We start from the raw sequence: 24,111 nt of genomic DNA on the forward strand, positions 1-24,111 counted from the left end.
TCCGCTATCCGTGGGGTCTTCTCAACTCTCCGGGGGTCTCCTTCTATGTTCGCCGCTCTCCGCTGTTGACTCGGCGCACCCCGGTTCTTCCTCCAGCTGTCCGGTGCCTTCTCCTTCAGCGCTGAACGTCTATCTTCTTCTTCCGTGCTGTGACGTATTCTTCTTCTTCTGGGCTGTGACGTCATCTTCTTCACTTCTCCAGATGTTGACACGCCGGCTCTTCTCGCTACCACGTGGGTAGGTATCACATGGGTAGGTACAGAGCATGATGGGACTGTGAGGCCTATATAGGTCCGATGAAAGCAGCGCACCTGCCATTTCAGCGAGAAGAGCCCGCGTGTCAACATCGGGAGAAGAGAAGAAGAGAAGACGTCACAGCACAGCGGCCTGAAGGGAGAAGTAGAAGTCGTCACAGAACAGCGGAAGAAGAGGAGAAGACGTCACAGAACAGCGGAAGAAGGAGAAGGCACCGGACAGCGGGAGGAAGAACCGGGGTGCGCCGAGTCAAGAGCGGAGAGCGGCGAACATAGAAGAAGACCCCCCGGAGCGGAGAAGACGTCACAGAAGAGCGGTGAAGACCCCGGAGAGCAGGAGAAGACCCCCGGAAATCGGAAGAAGAAGCTCCCCCTGGTAAAAGAGCTAAAGAAGACAGGGGGAGCCTCCGGAGCAGACTAATAAAATATTTTAATACCCTGTGTTTTTTATTTGTGTTTTTACCACTTTTCCTCCAGGTTAATGGGTAGGGGTACGATGTACCCCATATCCATTCACTTAGGGTGGGGGGCCGGTATCTGGGGGCCCCCTTATTAAAGGGGGCTCCCAGATTCCGATAAGCCTCCCGCCCGCATACCCCGACAACCAACGGCCAGGGTTGTCGGGAAGGGGCCCTGTCCTCATCAACATGGGGACAGGGTGCTCTGGGGTGGGGGGGCCGCAGTGCGCCCCCCTGCCCCAGAGCACCCAACCCCCCCATGTTGAGGGCATGTAGCCTGGTACGGCTCAGGAGGGGGGGGGCGCTCGCTCGTCCCCACTCCTTTCCTGACCGGCCGGGTAGCGTGCTTTGGATACGGGTCTGGTATGGATTGTAGGGGGCTCTCCTTACAACCTATAACAGACCTAAGGGCCCGGTATGCTCCTGAGGGGGGAACCCATGTCGAATTTTTATTTAAAATCCGGCGGGGACTTCCCCCTCAGGATTCATAACAAACGCCGCACACGTGTAGAATTGGCGGGAATCCAAGTCGGATCTCCCGTCGTTTCTATGACACGCACGTTGGAATGTGCTGTCACTATTCAAGTGAGTGCGAGATGTCGGTGAGATCTCGGCACCATGTCGCCGAGAATCAGCGCGATGCTGTCATGCTAAAAACACAATATCACAAACACCTACTGTATGTGAGCAGACTGCAGTTCCTCTTTAAGTACTGCATACAGTATATGTACTACAAGAATGTGATCGTTAGGTGTGTTTGGCCTAAAAAACTAATTGGTAAAACATTAATGTTATACAGTTAAGATTAACACTAAGGTTTCTCCTTTTGGAACACTGGCTCCAAACATTAATCTGTAGAAGCACACATAGTAGATGTCCAGGCACAGAGAGTGTCCAGGATAAATCAATAATGCTTGTCTCTACAGAAACGTAAGCTAATAGGGGAATACCCTGTGGATGTGCTAAATGCTTCCTGGAAAGTTACAGTGATAAGTGATTGCGATTTATTGGATAGCAACCCTACTGTTAAAGCTGGCCTAGTTCATCTGATACTCATTTTAGTAGTGGGAACAGCAGACGTGAGTTTTTCCTATATTATGCACATACCATACAGTAGGGAAAAATAAATAAATTTGAACCCCCTACAGATTTTCTTCGTTTGCCTATTTACAAACGAATGAAGGATCTATAATTTTTTTTATCATAGGTGTATTTTAAATGATAGAGACAAAATATCAACCAAAAATCCAGAAAAAAAAAATACAAATGTAATAAATTGAGTTGCATTTCAGTGAGTAAAATAAGTATTTGATCCCCAAGAAAAACATGACTTAGTACTTGGTGGAAAAAACGTTATTGGCAAGCACAGAGATAAGACGTTTCTTGTAGTTAGTGACCAGGTTTGCACACATTTCAGGAGGGATTTTGGTCCACTCTTCTTTACAGATCTTCTTTAATTCCTTAAAGTTTCTTGGCTATCGCTTGGCAACTCGAAGTTTTAGCTCCTTTCACACATTTTCTATAGGAATGAGGTCTGGAGACTGGCTAGGCCACTCTATGACCTTAAAGCGGAGTTCCGCCCACCCCCCAGCAAAAAAATTAAAAGTCAGCAGCTACAAATACTGCGATCCCGGCACCCCAGCCCTTGTTTCCATTGTCTCTCGGGTGCTGCCGCCTTTCAGCTTCGCAGCCGGTTCTGTACTGTGCATGCGCATAGCACACTGCACTTTCTAAATGGCCCAGCAGCAGGGGGAAGAGGAAGGGGCCCAAACTTCCAAGTGATCTCACCGCAGGGAGATCTCTCAGAAGTGGGGATGGTTACCTGTTAAAGATCCCCCCCACGAAAGGTGCCAAATGTGGCACTGAAGGGGGGGGGACAGATAAGCGGAGCTTCCACTTTTGTGTGGAATTCTGCTTTAATGTGCTTCTTATTGAGCCACTCCTTTGTTGCCTTGACGGTATGTTTTGGGTCATTGTCATGCTGAAAGACCCATCTTCAGTGTTCTGAAGGGAAGGGAAGAAGGTTCTAATCCAAGATTTTATAATACATGGCCTCATCTATTGGCCCTTCAATGTGAAAAAGTCAGTCTGTACCTTTAGCAGAGAAACAGCCCCAAAGCATAATGTTTCCACCTCCGTGCTTGACTGTAGGGATGGTGTTCTGAGGGTCAGGCCTCGTACACACGACCGAGTTTCTCGGCAAAAACCAGCAAGAAACTTGCTGTGATTTTTTTTTGTGTACATTTTTCGACAAGGAAACTGTCAAGGATCCTGTCGAGCCAAAAAGAGAGCATGTCTTCTTTTTCCTCGACGGGAATGGAGAAACTTGCCTTGTCGAGTTCCTCGACAGCCTAACAAGGAACTCGACGAGGAAAACAATGTGTTTTGCCCGTCGAGTTCCTCGGTTGTGTGTGCGCGAGGCTTCATAGTCATAATTTTTCTTCCTCTAAACACAGCGCATCCCCCTATTCAAAAAGGCGCATGTACAGTCATGCCAGTGAACATCTAGTATTCTAGTTGATTCAGAGAAGGCTTGGGAGAAAGTGCTTTGGTCAGATGAGGCCAAAGTTGAGCACTTTGACATTACAACGACTCGCCGTGTTTGGAGGAAGAAAAATACTGACTATGACAGTCAACCTCAGCTAGAATCGCCAAGTCAACAAAGGAGTGGCTCAAGAAGAAACACATTAAGGTCATGGAGTGGAGTGGCTCCAGACCTTAATCCTATAGAAAATGTATGGAGGAAGCTGAAACTTTGAGTTGCCAACCAATTTTTGGTTGATATTCTGTCTCTATCATTTAAAATACACCTATGATAAAAAATAATAGACCCTTTATCTCTTTGTAAGTAGGCAAACTTACAAAATATGCAGGGGGTCAAATAATTATTTTCCCCACTGTATGTTTGCAAAAAATGTGTCTTCTTTTACTGCCGTCTAATATATTTTCATATAAACTGTAATCTACTATAAATAAATCAATCAATCAGTCAATCAATCCATCAGTCATCAAGGACAATCACAATACTTTCTATAACAGAACATTTTGTATTTTAGTCACCGATATGAAATGGCTTTTGTATGATCCAGCGTGGCCCATCCATTAAGGAAGCTGCTCCCCCTGTCCATCGCCGCCTTCCCTATCTATGGATCCAGCCCCTTTCAGGACATCTGCGCATGAATTCCAATGGGGAGGGGCTGTTTTTTTGAAGCACCAATTAGAGCCAGAGGCTGTTGTAACACTGATCCTCCCCCTGGCCAATCAGGAAGCGGGTTTTAACACCGGTCAGCCGATTGGCTAAAAGGACAGGCAATCCTATTGGATGCGTAGGAGGAGGAGGGTAGGAGCTGGAAGCCACCATGGAGGAGAGGACTAGGAGCTGAACAGCTGCACCATGCTGCCTGCTACCCACCACAATGGGGTAAGTTCTGGACTGACCGGCAAACAGCAGGGGGGGTGCCGCTCGAGGGAGGTGATGGTTGTTTGCCGCCCCCCCCCCCAATAAAAACACCAGCTGCCACTGGTATCAATTATTTAATTTTGACTAGTAGTTAAGACTGTAGTGTGGAAAACCGTTCACTGCTTAGTTCCTGGAGCAAATAATTCAAAATATAGCAACACAGAATTACCCATCACATTATATAATGAATTGGGACACTAACAGACTTATCATTAGTATAATATTCTATCTAATAAATTGCCAAATGTCTCACATTATCCAATTGAAGTACAGAGTTAACTGAAATGTATGGATTCAAATATATTTACATTTTTTTCTACAACAAATTGATTGGCCTGTCATATCTTAGCTTAGGATCTGCACCCTGTGGTCAGATATAGAGGCTGAACCATAGATAAATCTTTGTACAACACATACACTTATATTTATGACAGTAACAATGGGGTTGTTTAACTAAAACTGGAGAGTGCAAAATTTGGTGCAGCTGTGCATGATAACCAATCAGCTTCTAACTTGAACTTGTTCAATGAAGCTTTGACTAAAAGCCTTGAAGCGGATTGATTTCTATGCAGAGCTGCACCAGATTTTGCACTCTCCCATTTTTGTAAATCAACCCCAATATGTTGATTGGATTTAGGCATAGTAGCTGCAGTTAGCCACTTTAACGCCTCATTAATACTTTGTGTCTACAAAGAGCTCTCAATACAGTATGGCTTTTTGGTTTTGAAGAATCCTTATGTGAAAATATAAAGAAAACTGATAAAAAGAGATAACAACACCCTTTCATTGTAATATTGAGGAGATTTGTTTTACACACACATGTTTTTTTTCTGTGGTTACCTGTGGTTGATCCAATAGTGCTGTCCACTGGCTAAAGCACAATGATAATCTCTAGGGATAAAAGAAGAAAAGGAAGCTTGACCAGTAAGATGTTTCTTAAAGTGAGAATGTGCCATGCAATGTAGGCAAAAGCAATAGATTTATGTATTGTCAGCTCCACCACTGACAAATTTCTTGCTTCTTAGCCAGAAGAAAATCTCTGTGGGCTACATTTGTACTACTTGAGGCTTACACAGTGCTGAGGACTCTCCCCTGCCTCCATGTGACAGCACTGAGTGCTTGAGCAGCCAGTTACCATGCAACAGCACAGTCACATAGGAAGAAAGAAAGTCATATATTCTCTTCACCTTAGCATCGGGTACTTTTTTGGTCGTACTGATCAAATGACGTAGTTGGGGAAAGAAAGAACATTTTAGCGGCTGGTGGAACTGTCATAAAAGTTAACCTGCGGTTTTCCTCATTTGACCTGCTATTTGCATATTCTAATTAATATATACATATAAAGTAAAAAGTGCAGCACTAATTAACATGGGGGGGGGGGGTTATTTACTAAAGGCAAATCCACTTTGCACTGCAAGTGCACTTGGAAGTGCAGTCGCTGTCGATCTGAGGGGGACATGCACGGGAAAAGAAAAACAAAGTTTTGCTTGTACATGATTGGTTGATAAAATCAGCAGAGCTTCCCCTCATTTCAGATCTTCCCCTCAGATCTATAGAGACTGCACTTCCAAGTGCACTTGCAGTACACTTATAGTGCAAAGTGGATTTGCCTTTAGTAAATCAACCCCTAGGTGTACCATATGTTATAATGTGTGAACATCGGTATGTCTATACTGATAGGTCAATGTATAAAGTGCATATAAACTGATGCAAGGAATGTGAACTATGTGAACATCAACACAATAAAGGGAATGTATACCAATATTAAATTTGCATCAGTGCTTATACAAATAAATTAATTAATGCAAAATATCATCACACAAACAAAGTGTAAGTAGAACCACAAAAAAAGTGCATAAGTGCTGATAATTAGTAGTCACAATAAAGTAAATAACCACAGGTTTGTTCAATGAAAAGCCAAGTCCATCATAGTCTGCTTAAAACTGTCAACACAGTAAACCAGAATGGTATAAGATCAAAGTCTATGCCAGGAAAAAGTGGTGACGATTGTATAACCGATGCAAGATCACCCGGGATCATCCACTGTATGGAGCTGTAAGCAAAAAGCTCTATACCTTGCTAGCCAGCTCCATACATTGGGTTTGAATTTGTGATCACATTTTTTTATCTGTACATATCTTCATGATGTTAGTACTTCTTTAAAATAAATCCATCCATCCATCTATTTTTGACCTACACTATGTTGAGGCTTTTTTATCTTTATGACCCTCATTTATGATTATACGTTGGACAGGATTTTTGCGCACACTGCCAGAATTTTAGGTGACCTGCACCAAAGTTTCTGGTTTCCATCTTAGGCTTGGTTGGCGCGCTGCCACTGGCACGTGGGTCCACAGTCACTGGTAAGAATACCTACCCCTTCCCCTGGGTAGAGGACACACTTTCCCGAATGATCTTGCATCGGTTATACACTTGTCACCACTCTTTCCTGGCATATACTTTGATCTTCAGTCTCCCATCTTATAACATTCTGGTTTACTGTTTTGTCAGTTTTAAGCAGACTATAATGGGCTTTGTTTTTCATTGAACAAACCTGTGGTTATTTACTTTATTGTGACTACTAATTATCAGCACGTGTGGTTCTACTTAAACTTTGTTTGTGTGATGATATTTTGCACTAATTGATTTATTTGTATAAGCACTGATGCACTTTAAATATTGGTATACATTGTCTATATTGTGTTGATGTTCACATATTTCACATTCCTTGCATCAGTTTATATGCACTTTATACATTGATCTATCAGTATCGACATACTGATGTTCACACATTATAAAATATGGTACACTTCCTCAGCTTAATTAGCGCTGCACTTTTTACTTTATTTATATGTCACATTGTAGTGTCAGCTGGTGTACGTTTACAATATTTTGTAGTAAGCGCAGTAATTTAAAAATGTTCCTATTTCAGCAGTGTAACATTCTGAGGTTTTTACAAGTGTCCTTGTAACCTTGAAAGCCAGGTATTTCTCTAATGGAATTAATAATTTTGCTGTGCCCCCTTTAACTAATTCATGTAGTTATTGGTTACTGCCCCTGCTAGGTACAGGAAGGGGAAGGTCAGCCACTGACTTTGTTAAACATTGTGGGCATTTTTACATAATAGTGCCCCAAGTTTGAGGGTTGCTGTAGTGCTCAGTTAATAATTGAGGATCATGGACAGGCAGGTTGCCTGCTTTAGATTCCTTTACTGCATCCTTTCACTAGAATGTTTGCTGTTAGTAACAGTTTGGAACATATATTTCATGTGTCGAATAGTCGAAGGGTTCAGGGTGCCCCCATGGACCCTGAAACACCAAAACAGAACGGTGGGCGGGGAGGACTATACCGGTACTAGATAAAGTGAATCTACTCAAACCAGAGCTATCACATAGGTAAATTTAGCAAAATTTATTAGCATAGTATACATAAAAAGTGTTAAAATCATACATAGACAGTTTAAAAAAAAAAACAGATACACATAGCCTGACAACAATCAGATCACCAAACGTGCAGTCCCTAGAACAGGGAGGGGAAGGTTCAGGTGAAGAGTTGGAGCCACGAGACAGACAATCTCGAGTTTGTCTGCCTCGTGGCTCCAACTCTTTTTATGTATACTATGCTAATAAATTTTGCTAAATTTACCTATGTGATAGCTCTGGTTTGAGTAGATTCACTTTATCTAGTACCGGTATAGTCCTCCCTGCCCACCGTTCTGTGTTGGTGTTTCAGGGTCCATGGGGGCTCCCTGAACCCTTCGACTATTCTATGAATATTAGGATGATGGTACATTCCCAAATTTTCTTGTAATTTTCTAAATGTTAGAGGTTAAATCTATCTTCCATGTGTCGTTCATTTTTTATAATTAAATTCTCATAATTACTTACACTGCAAGGAGACTTCCATGATGTTATTTTGGATTCCAATATAATCAGCTAATCTAGGTTTATATAAGCAGATCTGACACCTTTATGACCAATAGTTTTGGTTGTTCTACACATGAACCATCTGCCTAATTATTGCATGGGGCAATAAACATAACTAAACAATTACTATTTGTGTTCATTTATACAATTGTGTTTTCCATTCTGGATATCACCTGTGTAAATTATCGAGTGATATTAAATATTAATTACCATTCACTTTGCAGCTACTGACAAACCTGTTTACATGATTTTAATTGGCCAAAATGTTTCCCTATCCATGGGCACAATTATTTATCTGGCACAAGATGAAAACACAGAAAGTTTACAGATGGGGACCTGATAAAAAAAAAAAAAAGCTGTGGTCAACAGGCTGCTATCAACCCAATGGCCAGATTACCCCTTTACCTATCAGAGAGCAAATCTCTCCAATATTTTGGTTCCTATTGTCCACAATGATGTTAAAAAAAACCCCCAAAAAAGTGTAATTGATTACATTTAAATCTCCTTATCTTGTTTTCTTTGGGTGTTTTGCCGATTTTCAAGCTCAATACTTGGGAAAGTACTTTTTTTTTAACGTAACCAAAATTTTTCGTTTGTTTTTTTGAGCTGAAAACGTAGTAAGTGTGGAATTTGTTGTTGGATTTGATGCACATTGTTGGTTTTTATGCAAATAGATTCTGGAGATCTCCAGCTGAGTGAGTCTATGGCCCCATACACACGACCGGTTTTCTCGGCAGAATTCAGCAAGAAGCTCGATGGGAGACGTATTCTGCCGAGAAAACCGGTCGTGTGTAGACTTTTCGCCGAGAAACCCGTCGGGAAACTCGTCGAGCCAAAAAGAGAGCATGTTCTCTATTTCCTTGTTGGGCAATGGGAACATTTGGCTTGACGAGATTTCTGACAGCCGAACAAGGTACGCGGCCTCAGATTCTGGTCTGTCCCTGAACTGTTTAGAATTAATGGACTATCTGCAATGCATACCTGCCCTCAATTTATGTATTAATATACATATCCCAATAAGGGACTCAATTTTGCAGAGGTCACTATAAAAAAAAATGTTTGCAGAGGTGCAGGTTACCTGCCTATATGCAGGTATAAGAAAATGACATTCATGTTGTAAATTGTATTTACTAAACATTGTTAAAGGTAATTTTCATTTTGACACGTAAATACATTTTCTGTGATGTTCCATAATTTTCCATAAATCAGGCTGTGACTCCTGGCATGTATGTATTACTGCTGTATATGTAATTATTACAATATTTTTAATAATATGCAAACAATCTACAATGACAAAACTAAACAGAAGTGAAGAAATACCTCACTTTCTGGAATGTCCATATCGGCCATATATTGTGCTGCCGATTGAGGGAAACCTGAAAAGACAAAAAAGTAGGGATATTTTAAAACATTCACAAACATAAAAGAAAACTTGAATTGTGCAAACAAAAGTAACTTATTTTACATTTACAGAAGCCGATTTTGATATTTGCATTTACTGCAAATATCATCCATGCTTCTTGCAGCAAATATACCCATACCCTGAAACAGGATATAATCTACAATTAAACAATCATTATTGGTCACCTGCCTAAAAAAAAATGAAATCATAAACAAAAAAGCATAAGAATTTTACTTTATTAGCAAACATGAACAAATATCAAATACATCAGAATAGTGTGTTTAATTATTGTAAGTTACTTAATTAATATATTTTTTTCTTGTATTAATTCTTACAGCTATCATCAAACTGGCAAATTACACTTATACCATTGTCTTCTAAATTCCCTGCTTGTAGACCTTACTTTTGAAACACTGTTTCAAAATATTAATGTATTTTCATTATTTTGAAATGCAATCCCTTATTTATGACAAATCAGGTTTTATGTGCGTATTATTAAATAACATTTTAGAATGTAAAATGTTTCTATGTAAAAATGTTCATAACACCTAATCGTACCTCAGTTCTTTTCAGATCATAATACTTTTAGTGCCGATATTAGATAAGAGTACAGTATGTAGACTAACTAAAATACACTAGGAACTTACTTTGTTTCAGCAGTATTTTTAAATTAGACCTAGGGCATGCCATGATTTAGGATCTCCAGAGGGGTCTCAAGATGTTTCTCATGGTGCCGTTTACACAATAGTCATGTTAATGTTATCTATGCTTCATAAGTTTTACACAGCTTTCATAATTGCATAATTTGAAAGGTCACTTGATATCACTACATAACCACTATTTAGCAAAATAACACAGAAAATAAAAGGGTAATGTCTTACCAGAGGATAGATGAAGAGCACTCAAGCAGCAGACTGCAAACAGCAATGGCAGAGAAGGACCGTATTTTCCAGATTTACTGTTAAGGAACTCTCTCTTTTTCTCTGTAAGGGATTTGCCTCTCTTGTGGCTCCAAACCCTGAGCATCTTGCCAGGGAATGTTAATGGTGAGGTCTGGCTCATCCACAGTTCAGCTCTATCTCTTTAAATGTAACACTGTATCCCATAGGAGTGCAAGCAATCAGCACCTGGCAGGATCTTACTTTCTCTGCTGGTATCATGCTGAGCTCTTATTTATCAGACATTGCCCCCCCAAATCAATGTTGCCTGATTAGCTGAAGGTTGAGTAAGAGGGGAAGAACAGAGGATCTATATTATTGCACAATAGGGAATTTTATAACTAACACTGAACTGTGGTGGATAGGAAATGCTGCTTATGAACACTATGTGATATCACGGCACGTGCCTTCTGAAATATAATAGGTTTTTCGCTTCCTATGGAGTTTATTAACAATTGCTATTTAGTGACGTTTGCTGATCCTTGTTCTGGGAGATTTACCATGAAACCTGCTTTACAAGAAATTGCAATGAGATGATCTAGTTTATTGAATGTCTGCAAAAACTGTTCTATGTTCAAAGTGGCTTGTTATTGTCTTTTTTCAGCAGAATTTTATGGTGTCATTGTAGTTTGCTTACACTACAGTATTTAGTATTACATTTTAATCCCAATTTGTTAACCTGACAAGCCCCCAGAGAAATCATTTTTAATGCTTACAGTTTCCCTTTTGATGCTACTGGATTAATGAGGTTAGTAGGGGAGTCATTTGCTGGTAGTTATACAATGCAGATAAATTATCGCCAATGGTTTGTTGCTAGAACTCAGTGGAAGCCTTAAGGCCCATACACATGATCAGACTTTTTGACAACAATTGTTCGACGAACCTGTTTTAATGAACAATCCGACCGTGTGTACATTCCATCGGACAAACTTTTTCGCTTTTTCATCTGACAAATGTTTGCTATGAGAACAGACAAACTTTCCGGCAACAAATGTCCTACGTCGGCTAATCCGATCGTGTGTACACAAGTCCATCGGACCAAAGTACAAACTTGCATGCTCAGAACCAATGCTAAAGATCAGACAACAATAGCAGAAGTTGCCCAAAGGCTGGCGGTAAAGAGCAGAAAAACCACATAGTATGTCTATTACGTCACTATGTCCTGCCATGTGTATGCATACCAAGTTCATGGCCAACGCCCATTCAGAGCAAAATCCACGGAAAAGTCAGTTGGAAGTCCGATCATGTGTATGAGGCTTTAGAATGCCTCTACATTTTTCAAAATCTCAAAACAAACCCATTTAGGGCAAAGCAAAAACTTTTTTTTCACTGACTACAATACTCACCTCCTCTTCTGAGCTGCCTCCAACACTAATTACATTTCATTACTAGATATCCTCAGGCCTCGTACACACGACCGAACATGTCCGCTGAAACTGGTCCGCGGACCAGTTTCCGCGGACATGTTTGGTCGTGTGTAGGGCCTACCGGACAATTTTCCGGCCTAGCATGCTAAGAAACTTGTCCGCTGGAAACCTGTCCGTCGGACATGTCCGCTGGTTAGTACGTCTAACCAGCGGACCAAAATCCTGCGCATGCGTCAAATTGATTTGACGCATGCGTGGAAGCATTGAACTCGCGTGTTAGAGAATGTCGGTGTCTTCTACGTCACCGCGTTCTCTGTCCGCGGGGATTTTGGTCAGATGGTGTGTACACACATCAGACCAAAAGATCCCAGCAGACATGTCCAATGAAAACGGTCCGCAGACCGTTTTCATCGGACATGTCTGGTCGTGTGTACAAGGCCTCAGTCTTCAGAAAGTTAAGAAAAGTATGTATCACTGGAAAGGAGGGCATTAAAAAAAAACTGTTGTTTGCCCTGAATGGGCTTCAAAAGGTTATCAAAGTTTGTGGGCATTGGAAGGATTGTGAAAGATCGGGAGCAGCCTCAGGGAAATAATGATGTGGTGCACAATAAATAGTGGGCGTTTCTAAACAGATTAAATAAAACCTGTCATCCAGTTCATCTGTTTTGTTTTGTTTTTTTGGTTACTTGTGTAGCGATCATCTCCTGTGCTGTGCTCTGTCACATCACCCTATCATCATTAATTTACAGCTAATTGCTTGGTTAAAGCTGTCAATATGTTATTGAGCACAGCACTTGAGATACATTTCAAATTCTATTCTGTCATGGTCATTTTTCGCATCTGGACTCCATGTTTAACTATTTGACAACGTTGTAAATTTTTATATGGTGATAGGCAAAGATTACATTTTTTGTGATGTGCTGTATTTTTCATGGTTTAACTATCATTCAGTCTCTGGTCACACCTGAAGCTTCGTACACACAACCGAGGAACTCGACAGGCAAAACACATCGTTTTCCTCGTCGAGTTCCTTGTTAGGCTGTCGAGGAACTCGACAAAAGGCAAGTTTCTCCATTCCCGTCGAGGAAAAAGAAGACATGCTCTCTTTTTGGCTCGACGGGATCCTCGACAGTTTCCTCATCGAAAAATGTACACACGACCGGTTTCCTCGGCAAAAAAAAAAATCGTGTGTACGAGGCCTAAGCATTTTTCAGCTTGTAAAACGCCCAACAAGCAAAATCCCATCAATTTCAATAGTCCCTGTTCAGAAAAGCCTGACAAAAAAAAAAAATCATAAAATGCTTGTAAATCACTTGTAAAATGCTCAAATAGCAGCTCTCCACCCCTATGTTTCTCTCCCTTTCCTCCCCCTAGTGCTTTCTATTGGCTAAACTAAAATACACCTGAAGCTGTAAAACGCTTGTAATACTCTTCTAAAACGCTTTAAAAAAAAGCTTGTAAAATGCTGCAAGCTTAAAAAACACTGGTAATGGAAACGCTGAGGTGATAATGGAGCCTAATGTTTTTTAATAAAGTCTTATCTTAGTTATAGTACTTTGTTGTAGGGGTCTCTCTCCCTTATATTTATTGTTTTTCTTTAATTAAAACAGCATACCCAGCACACATATGTTACAGTCTTTTTACCCACAAAATGTTTTAATTTTGTGGGTACAAGGACAGACACCTTTAAACCTCAGCACTTTCATTTAAACAAATCAACAGCTTGTCTGAGCATTTTGTAGAGAAAAAATTCCTTATACATCTTTTCTCAATCTTTAGTCAATCACAGCACCATTTAAAAGTATTCAAAATCTTGAAGCTCCCTTGTCTAAAATGTCTATGAAACTTAAATGTTACTTGGGTAACCTGAGCCTAAGACAATGCACACAACTGACTTGAAGAAATTAATGTCACATCAGAATCCCTCTTCACATAAGAAGCCCTTCCCCATCACACCAGAGGTCCCCCTATAACATCAGATACTCACTTAATGCTAGAGTCACTCCCTTACATTAGAGACTGTGCTTTACATGAGAGCTTCATATCATATCAGTCCCCAAACCACACAGCCCGCTCTTCACATCAGAGTCCTACCTTTTGGCTCAAGCAGTGCAACTGAGGGCAGGTGGTGAGGGAGGTCTGTAAGAGGTAGACTTCCATCTTTTCCTGAATACCCTGCATGCCACCTGCCCTGGTTCAGAGTCATGCATTGTTGTGGTGCAAGCTACGAGGAGGTTCAAGTCAAACGGGGACTTTTCATTTTACAGGTATAAAAAGGGATGCTAGCATGGCGGTACTACATGCAGTGGTAAGTAGCAAGTCTGTCCTATTAAGATGGCAGAAAACAGTGCTAGTGCGCGCATGGAACAGCATATGGTGATTATGTTTCTCGTGAACGAAGGCGTAAAACCTGAGGATATCTACTTCAAGACTTCAAGCACAGTATGGTGATCAGCCGCTCAGCCGCAGTAAAACAATTGAATGATGTAAACATTTCAAGGATGGCCGTACGTCCTTCAGTGACAATTCCGGCCGTGGTGGTTCCCAGCCCACAGCAGTCATTCCTGTGAACATTCAGTGCATGGAACACCTGATTTGGATTAATAAACGCATAATCTCTCATGAATTTGCAGAAGAGACAAATCTTTCTGATGACAAAGTGAAGCAGGCTGTCCTAGGATGGTTCAGGTGTACCGACAAATCTTTCTATGCCGAAGCTTTCCATGTATTAGTTAAAGGTTGGAATAAGTGTATAAATGTAACAGGGGAGTATGCTAAAAAAATAAATGCAGTTTCCACTCCTTGAATTTTTTTCTTTTATTATATAAACTTAAAAGGCCCTGTTTAACACCCTTTGTAGTAGAGTGCATCATGGCAACTCATGACTCTGATCCAAGGTAAACTTGGTCCCATGTTCGGGGCACCGTGGCTGAGAAATAATAGTGGGGAACAACTTAGCAACCACAGCATATATTGTTCAGTGGTCAGGAGTATGTAAGTGCAACAGGACAGGTTGTGGAGGGCGTGGACTTCCATGTTTTCCTGAATACCCTGCATGCCACCTGCCATGCGTTGTTGTGTGACACTTATCACAGAACATTTATCCACAATAATTAAGGATTTAATGCATCATATGAATTTTTCGTTATATCAACACAGTTTTTATCCAGATGTTTTATTCCACTGTAGTGTTGGCACTTTAAATTTATTTTGGGGAACATTGTCAGTGAGATAGCGCAGCATAGTATGTTTAAATTTATATTGTTATCACACGGCTTTATGAGATGTGATTAGTGCTAGCAGCTGTCATGTATCACCATTACGTTTCAATATATATAACCTTTCTAATAGATAGCTTGCAAGATCCTCATAGTCTGTCTGATGTGTTCCTTGGCCTTGGTCATGATGCTGTTTGTTCACTTAGGTTCTCTAATAAACCTCTGAGTGCTTCACAGAATAGCCGTATTTCTACTAAGAATAAATTACACATAGGTGGACTCTGTTTACTAATTAGGTGACTTCTGAAGGCAATTGGTTTCATTAGATAATAGTTAGGGTTATCAGAGTGGATCTGAATACAAATGCACGCCACACTTTTCACATATTTATTTGTAAACAATTGGGAAAACCATTAATCATTTTCCTTCCACTTCACAATTATGTGCCACTTTGTGTTAGTCTATCACATAAAATGCATTTACGTTTTTGGTTGTAACATGACAAAATGTGGACAATTTCAAGGGGTATGAATACTTTTTCAAGGCATTGTAAGTGCTAGTAATTCATAACAATTCCTATTTAATGCACTGTATCAAAAAGAGCATTTATTTAACATAATTTTGTAACTACAACTTGTCATTCAAATGGGAAATGTCTTTGACCATTCCTTTGATTTCACAATAAAGCATAACAAAAAAACAATAAAGAAATAACCATAAAAGTGGATATGTCATATAGTACACACAAGCATTGTTCAAAGTCAGAAAATGAACTAGTTAATTCCAACAAGAAACATTTTAAGTAATAATATATTTTTTTGCTACAGTTCTTCATCCAGATGATATAAAGATATCAAATGCTTGCTTCTTTCAGTATCATAAATTCTTTCTTAATATTCCCCTAATAGCTCTGACATCCTTTCCCACATCATAGAACTGTTTTTCCAAGTTAATATGAGGAAGAGGTAAATTATATCTTTGTCACATCAGTATAAATTACTGCATGATATAAATCAGTTGGTATCTTATATCTCTTTTATCCCAGGATATTTCAATAATCATATCATTAATACAATATAAGACTGTGTACGCTATCCTTGACACCAAACAATTACAAATATGTAACCCATTTTCACTGAATACAAAAAGATAACATCTCATTATTCGGTTGATATACTAATGAATTATATATTCTGTCTATAACCAAAGGTTATCTTTTCCTGAGTTTGTGTTTTCTCAACACTCTGGATCATTAAGTTCAACATTGACTCCATAGGGGCAAATTATGTGAGGTCTCTTCTGCACAAACCTTCGTACATTTGAACTACTAAAATAATTTCTACTTGCGATGGAACATCTAGCAGTGTCCATTTGTAAAAAAAAAAACAGAAATTAGGGGAATCCCTTTAGGGCCTATTTATCAGAAACTCAGTTTATATGAGGACTATATGCTGTTATACATTTCAAATCCTAGAGTTGCTTTCCCTCACATATTATCCAAGTTCACTCGATTTGAAGTGTTGAATAGTTTTAAAGGAAAATCATTCTAAATCTGAAGTCTTAAATGTTTCCCTTCGTGAAGGAGAAACAACAATCCAACAGAAATTTGCCTTTCAACAACAGGATCAGATGCTCACATACAAGCCTGAATTCCTAGAGACCTTTGAGGCCCCGTACACACGACCGAGGAACTCGACGTGCCAAACACATCGAGTTCCTCGGCGAGTTCAGTGTGGAAGCCGCCGAGGAGCTCGGCAGGCCGACTTTCCTCATTGAACAACGAGGAAATAGAGAACATGTTCTCTTTTAGGCCCGACGAGTTCCTCGACGGGTTCCTCGCTGAAAAGTGTACACACGACCGAGTTTCTCGGCAGAATCCAGCTCCGATCGAGTTTCTGGCTGAATTCTGCCGAGAAACTCAGTCGTGTGTACGGGGCCCTCACAATTATATACTTTAAAGTGGTTGTAAAGGTAAATGTTTTTTCACCTTAATGCATCCTATGCATTAAGTCAGGATGTGTCCCAGAAGTTGATTGGCAACATGCCAGGGCGAATTGCAGAGGTCTAGTAAAAGAAGGGTCAACGCTGCAAATATTGACTCTTTGCATAAACTTATTGTTATTGTCAATAAAAGCCTTTGACACTTATGAAATGCTTGTAGTTATACTTCAGTATACCATAGTAACATCTAACAAAATGATCTAAACACTGAAGCAGCAGACTTTGTGAAATGTAATATTTGTGTCATTCTCAAAACTTTTGGCCACGGCTGTATACGATCTGGACTATGTAGATCCAAAGCTAGGCACACAGCCACTGATTTTTTCTTATACAACCCATCCAGACAAGGAGAATTGCTGTTGACAACCACCCTCCGTTCCATTGATTTATTAACTTCTTTAATTGCTTCAGTTTAACAAAGTTGTTTCTTTGAGTGAAAACGTATATTGTTAATGTAACTAAGGCAATGTATTGCTTATGATATACAATATGACGGTAATTATATAAATAAATACTACTTGATTCCTTAAAGACTTATCTTGTCTAATATAATAGAGTTAATAACTGTGGAATAAATTAGACTTTTTGAAAAAATCATTCCCTTATGACATAGAAACACAAATAGATATACAGCGTGAGAGAAGAGCATTCATGCAAATCATTTGTCATGCAGTTCTAAAAACACATAGGCCCAGATTCACAAAGCACTTACGCCGATGTATAACAAGTTACGCCGACGTAAGTGCAAATGTGCGCCGTCGTATCTGTGCGCCAGACTCACAAACAGATATGCGCCTAAAACCAGGCTACACCCCGCCGGCGTAGCTTGCTTACGCCAGCGTAGGGTGGGCGCACATTTAGGCTGGGTGCATGGTGCCGCTCCCATTGATTAGCCATTCAAACATGCAAATGAGGGAAATACGGCGATTCACAAATGTACATGCGCCCGACGTAGGCTACGCGAGGTTCGCGTAAGTTGTACATCCGGTGTAAAGCTATTCCCCATAAAGGAGGCGCAACCCAGCAGCAGACATGCAAAGGTCTGCACCAGGGAACACAAGCCGGCGTATTTTACGTTGGACGTGTGTCTGGCTGGGCGTAGGTTACGTTCACGCCGTACGCAGTGATCCGGCGTAGTTTAGGCAGTTGTTCCAACGTGGTTGTGAGCAGGCGCAGGGCGATGCGTCCACGTCACGGCGCATGCACAGTTCGTGATATGTATCTGTCTGGCGCCCGGCCCATCATTTGCATGGGTTCACGCCTCATTTGCATGGGTCACGCCCACTTCCACCTATGCCAGGGTACGCCTTCGAAACCCACGCCACCTTGGCACAGCGTTGGGAGCACTGGCTTGCTGAATTCCATGCTTGTCTCTCTGCGCTGCATTGGCGTAGTGTACAGTGGTTATTCTATGGCGGCGTAATGTGCGCCCACACTCTGTGAATCTGGGCCATACTGTACAAGACAGCTTCCCATCTTGATTTATGAACAGACATTTGTTTTTCAAGTTCCAGACAAAACTGCTGATTTAAAATTCAATATCTAATCCAAAAACATACAGTAGCTTCCATTTACGATTATACACTATCAATGTCTTATCAAAACTATTGGGATAATGATAGTTTTCACAGTAAATTTGAGAAAATAATCTCTCTTCCATGCCCTACCTAAGGCTTAGTTCACATGTGTGCGAATCGTATACTGTGGGTAGGACAGCCCATTCATTTTAATGCAATCCCTGTGGGTCTGCTAAGGAGCAGCATGTTTTGCTGGTGGGTCAGAAACACACACAGTTTTGTGAGCGTTCCCAAACCAGCACAAGTGTTAACCTAGCCTACAGCCAATTTCTCTTTAAAAAAAAGTCTAATAATAAAAACTACCAAGACAAATATCATCATATACTGTAATTATTTTATTGCCATAAAACTAACATCAAAACTAACTTTTGGCTCATTCCCCAAGACAAAGAAGAACAGTCAATCTTTTTCCTCACTTACTTAAAGTAGAACTTTGCCCTTAAAGCAGTAGTCATCAACCCTGTCCTCAGGGACCACCAACAGGCCAGGTTTGCAAGATACTTGAAATACATCACGGGTGATATAATTTGCTGCTCAGTGATTGCAGTATTCTAGTCTGCATCTCTCCAAGGTAATACATCAAATCTGGCCTGTTAGTGGGCCCTGAGGACAGGGTTGATGATCACTGCCTTAAAGGGAAGGTCCTTTATGCCCTCTTTCCCCTCCCCTTCTGTTTTTGGCACCTTTTCAGGGGAAGGGAGACGGGTACATGGTTTTTAGAGGTACATGTTCCCACTTCCTGTCAGATTGCCGCAATGATCCAACGGAAGTTCTCTCTCCCCCCTGCAACCTTCTGGTACACGCTAATGGAGGGGTGTCTGCACTGGGGGTGTCTATGCTGATGGAGGGGGGTCTGCACTGGGGGTACTATGCTGATGGAGGGGGTGCTCTCCTCCAATAATAAGACATGTCCTGACACGCCCTGCTGAGGAAGTTGTGAAACGCAACGCGTCCGGGGGACAGGAGTCTGTACCACACGTCGCTCGTTGCCGTCCTGAGAACTCCCCGAGGCCCTTATTGTATTACATGCCTTTTGTTATCGACTAAAGTGTGAGTAGCCTGTGTATATGCCTTTTACTCGTATTAAATAGATGTACCCAGCGGAAGCTCTTAGATTGTGATTTTTTATCTGCATGCTCCGGTCCTTGATCTTGGCTGTTACATGAGGAACTGAATTACCATGCTGTGCTCCCTGGGCTCCAGTGCTGATTACATTCTGCTTGTTTGACCATCTGGTGAAACAGTGGTCTATCGCTGAGGTGAGAGTACCCATCTTTACCGGTGGAGGGATCACTTATTAAGTTCGGGTGTGCTCACTGTCACTTTGGTGAAGATTTCTAATAATTGGATCGTTGGATTTCAATTGTTTTTTTGGACTTTACTGTTTTATTATTATTTTTCATTATAACATTATTGGTTTGCGCTGCACTGTTTTCTATATACTATATCAGTCCTGAGGGAATGTGATCACTTATAAAAAAAGGGAAAAATGTATTTATAATGTATTTTCTTATCTGTACAAAAATGTTTTGCCTTTCATTTCTATTTTAAACTGAATGTTTTTTTTTTTTTAACAAGGTGATCGTTTACAATCCCTTTAACCCCATTTGCCATTCTCAAAAAGAAGCGATATTAAAACGATTTCTATGAATTCAAATTTCTCTTTCAACCATTTTTTTCTTTTTCCATAATACTGTTAACAAATGTTCATTTTATGCTGAAAAACAAATATGTTAATTTCCATGTATAATAATGAATATATTGCAATTTACCACATTTTGCTTATTTAATTAATGAAAATTATATAGTTTACATTTTCAGAAGGTTTATTTTATTATCATTGTAAATAAAAAATATACTTATAAATAACTAGCTGAATACCCGGCGTTGCCCGGTCTTCCTATCTTAACCTTTTGGGGAGGAAAATCATAGTAATATAAATATACCCATCTTTTATATAAGGGTGTAGGTAAGGGTTAATTTAACTGTCATATATTTTTATTTGGCATATAAGTAATATGTGTACCAGGTATTATTGAAATATCTCCAGGCGTACAGAAGTTATGTGGGAACATACATTTCCCATTGATTTGCATGGGACTTTAAACAAAAACCCTGACCCTCACAAATGGGGGTAGTTAAGGGATAAATTAACTATCCTATAGTTTAAGTGGACATATAAGTAACATGTGACCAAGTGTTATCGAAATATCTACAGCCGTTTGGAAGTTATGAAGTAACATGTATTTCCCATAGAGTTGAATGGGACTTTAAAGGAAAACCCCGACCATGGCAAATGGGGGTGGGTAACGGTTAAACCACCTATCCTATGTTTGTTGCTGACATATAAGTAACATGTGTGCCAAGTTTCATGTTAATATCTTTAGCCGTTTGGACGTGATGCTGGAACATGAAGTAACATGTATTTCCCATAGAGTTGAATGGGACTTTAAAGAAAAACCCCGACCATGGCAAATGGGGGTGGGTAAGGGTTAAACCACCTATCCTATGTTTGTTGCTGACATATAAGTAACATGTGTGCCAAGTTTCATGTTAATATCTTTAGCCGTTTGGACGTGATGTTGGAACATACATACATACATACATACATACATACACACACACACACGTTGAGTTTTATATATATAGATAATCTCCTAATATGCTAATAGCCTTTTTAACATTTTTAAACTTTAGATTCACAGTTTTTTTAATTTTTTATAAGGTTTATTATTGTGAGCAGTTTGATCATTTGCATACACTCTAAAAAAAAACCTGTTACTTTACTGACAGAAGTTTGAGCTTAACTTACAACATATATTCTCTTTAAGATGAAGAAAATAAGTGCAGCGCCAATTTGAAAACCACCTGGGTGGCGGAATTCGCATATAGACCAAGGGCCAGATCCACATACAAGTAGATCGGCGCAGTGTATCAGAGATACACTACGCCACCGTACCTTACCTGGCGTATTTTCGAATCCTCAGCGAGTTTGCGCCGTAAGTTACGGCGGCGTAGTGTATTTCTGGCGGCAGATTTCAAATTGGGCGGTTTGGGGGCGGGTTTCATTTAAATGAAGCGCGTCCCCGCGCCGAATGAAATGTGCATGCGTCGTTCCTAAATTTCCCGCCGTGCATTGCGCTAAATGACGCTGCTAGGACGTAATTTTTTTAACTTAGACGTGAGTTACGTCCATCCCGATTCACGGACGACTTACGCAAAAATTTAAAAAAATTCAAATTTCGACGCAGGAACGATGGCCATACTTATCATGACAATTCTAACTATACGCCGCAAAACAGTAGCTTTAACTATACGCCGGGAAAAGCCGACTACAGACGACGTAAGAAAATGCGACGGTCGCGCGTACGTTCGTGGATCGACGGAAATAGCTAATTTGCATACCCGACGCGGAAAACGACGCGAACTCCACCCAGCGGGCACCGAAGTATTGCATCTAAGATCCGAAGGCGTACGAAGCCTTACGCCTGTCGGATCTTACCCAGATGCCGTCGTATCTTGGTTTGAGGATTCAAACTAAAGATACGACACGGAAAATTTGAAAGTACTCTGGCGTATCAGTAGATACGCCTGCGTACTTTGTCTGTGGATCTACCCCCAAGTGTATAGAAATATATTCAACTGTATAAGTGGTCAGGAGCAGACATACTCCTCAAGGTATATATCACCACAATCGTAATCAGTGAATTTTTTTTACCATAAATTACAAACTCCTGTAAGGTTTAAAAAGTGAAAACCAAAAAAACAATGTAATACATATAACTGATAAATGTTCATGTGAAATTCAAAAGTGTAACTCATAAATATAATCCAATTCAAATGAAAAAAAGTCCCAAGGAAACAATTCCCATAAGGTAGGCGTAAACAAGGTTTTCTCCTAAAGATACGGTCCCCGGAACTTAGAAAAGATGAAACACCCTTACCGGATGGAGTGGACCCACAACTCACCGTACGGCGGAGGGGTCACAAAGGCTATATGGGCCGATTGCCCTCACTGGACACCGTCTCGATCCACTTCACTGGTTGCACCAGACGTGGTTCGCATCAGATTCGCTCAGGATGCGTTCGTGGCCCGATAACAAACTCCAATCCGGATTCTGTGAAGAATGGTAAATCACAAATATGTTACAATCAGGGGCCCCTGGAGCGCATGCTTCTGAGTGAAGGCGGAAGTAAGAAACGATTTGGAACGCACGCCGATCGGGTGCGGTGCGGGAGAAGAGGGTTTCACGTGAGTGTGCTTGTAGTCTCTATTTAAGCGCAGGGGAGATGGGGGTCCAGCTGTATGCCCCCGTAGAAGTCTTTTTGAGACGAAACCGGTTGGGTACACTGGTCCTTACCATTTCCTCACTGCGTATTTTGCATGACATCTTCCATCCATGTACCTATCGTAGGTGACTTTTTTTTTTTGCTGATGTGGAATTGGTTTTGAATTTTGCAGGATTTCAGTGTTAATTTTTGGAATTTTATGATTACATTTTACATTTTTACACTATGAGGAGAATTTTTTCTTCCTTTTTTCCCCTGATTGGAACATATTTGTGATTTACCATTCTTCACGGAATCCCGATTGGAGTTTGTTATCGGGCCACGAATCGAATGCGAACCACGTCTGGTGCAACCAGTGAAGTGGATCGAGACGGTGTCCAGTGAGGGCAATCGGCCCATATAGCCTTTGTGACCCCTCTGCCGTACAGTGAGTTGTGGGTCCACTCCATCCGGTAAGGGTGTTTCATCTTTTCTAAGTTCCGGGGACCGTATCTTTAAGAGAAAACCTTGTTTACGCCTACCTTATGGGAATTGTTTCCTTGTCACCTTCACAGTGTATGGACTTTTTTTCATTTGAATTGGATTATATTTATGAGTTACTCTTTTGAATTTCACATGAACATTTATCAGTTATATGTATTACATTGTTTTTTTGGTTTTCACTTTTTAAACCTTTTAGGAGTTTGTAAATTTATGGTAACATTTTTTCACTGATTAAGATTGTGATGATATATACCTTGAGGAGTATGTCTGCTCCTGACCACTTATACTATTGAATATATTTCTATACACTAATAGGTAGATTCAGGTAGGGGCGCGCAAATCTAAGGCGGCGTAGCCTAGCGTGTTTACACCACGCCGCCTTAAGTAAGAGAGGCAAGTACTGTATTCTCAAAGTACTTGCCTCCTTACTTAGGGCGGCGTAGCGTAAATGCGGCGGGCGTAAGGGCGCCTAATTCAAATGTCTTTGAGGGGGGCGTGTTTTATGGTAATGAGGCTTGACCTCACCTTTTTTATGTTTTTCTTCAACTGCGCATGCGCCGGGCGCCTACATTTCCCAGTGTGCATTGCGGCTAAGTACGCCGCACGGGCCTATTGATTTTGACGTGGACGTAAACTACGTAAATCCCGATTCGCGGACGACTTACACAAACAACGAAAAAAAATTGAATCTCACGGCGGGAACGGCGGCCATACTTTAACATTGTTATTCCACCTAA

The 24,111-nt window shown here is 40.7% G+C and overlaps 1 protein-coding gene across 1 annotated transcript in view; it reads right to left on the minus strand.

Moving 5' to 3' along the window:
* The window catches only part of NMS (neuromedin S), a 35,568-nt gene extending 24,827 nt beyond the window's left edge, over positions 1-10,741 (minus strand). The window contains exons 1-3 of the mRNA XM_040336445.1: positions 10,382-10,741; positions 9,419-9,474; positions 5,013-5,063 (exon numbers count right to left, since the gene is read on the minus strand). Of these exons, the coding sequence (XP_040192379.1) occupies positions 5,013-5,063; positions 9,419-9,474; positions 10,382-10,562 (288 nt within the window). The 5' untranslated portion in view covers positions 10,563-10,741. The remainder of the gene's footprint in view (positions 1-5,012; positions 5,064-9,418; positions 9,475-10,381) is intronic.
* Between the last annotated feature and the right edge of the window lie 13,370 nt (positions 10,742-24,111).

The sequence above is a fragment of the Rana temporaria genome, chromosome 2 (assembly GCF_905171775.1).
Source record: "Rana temporaria chromosome 2, aRanTem1.1, whole genome shotgun sequence".
In the NCBI taxonomy this organism is placed as follows: Eukaryota; Metazoa; Chordata; class Amphibia; order Anura; family Ranidae; genus Rana; species Rana temporaria.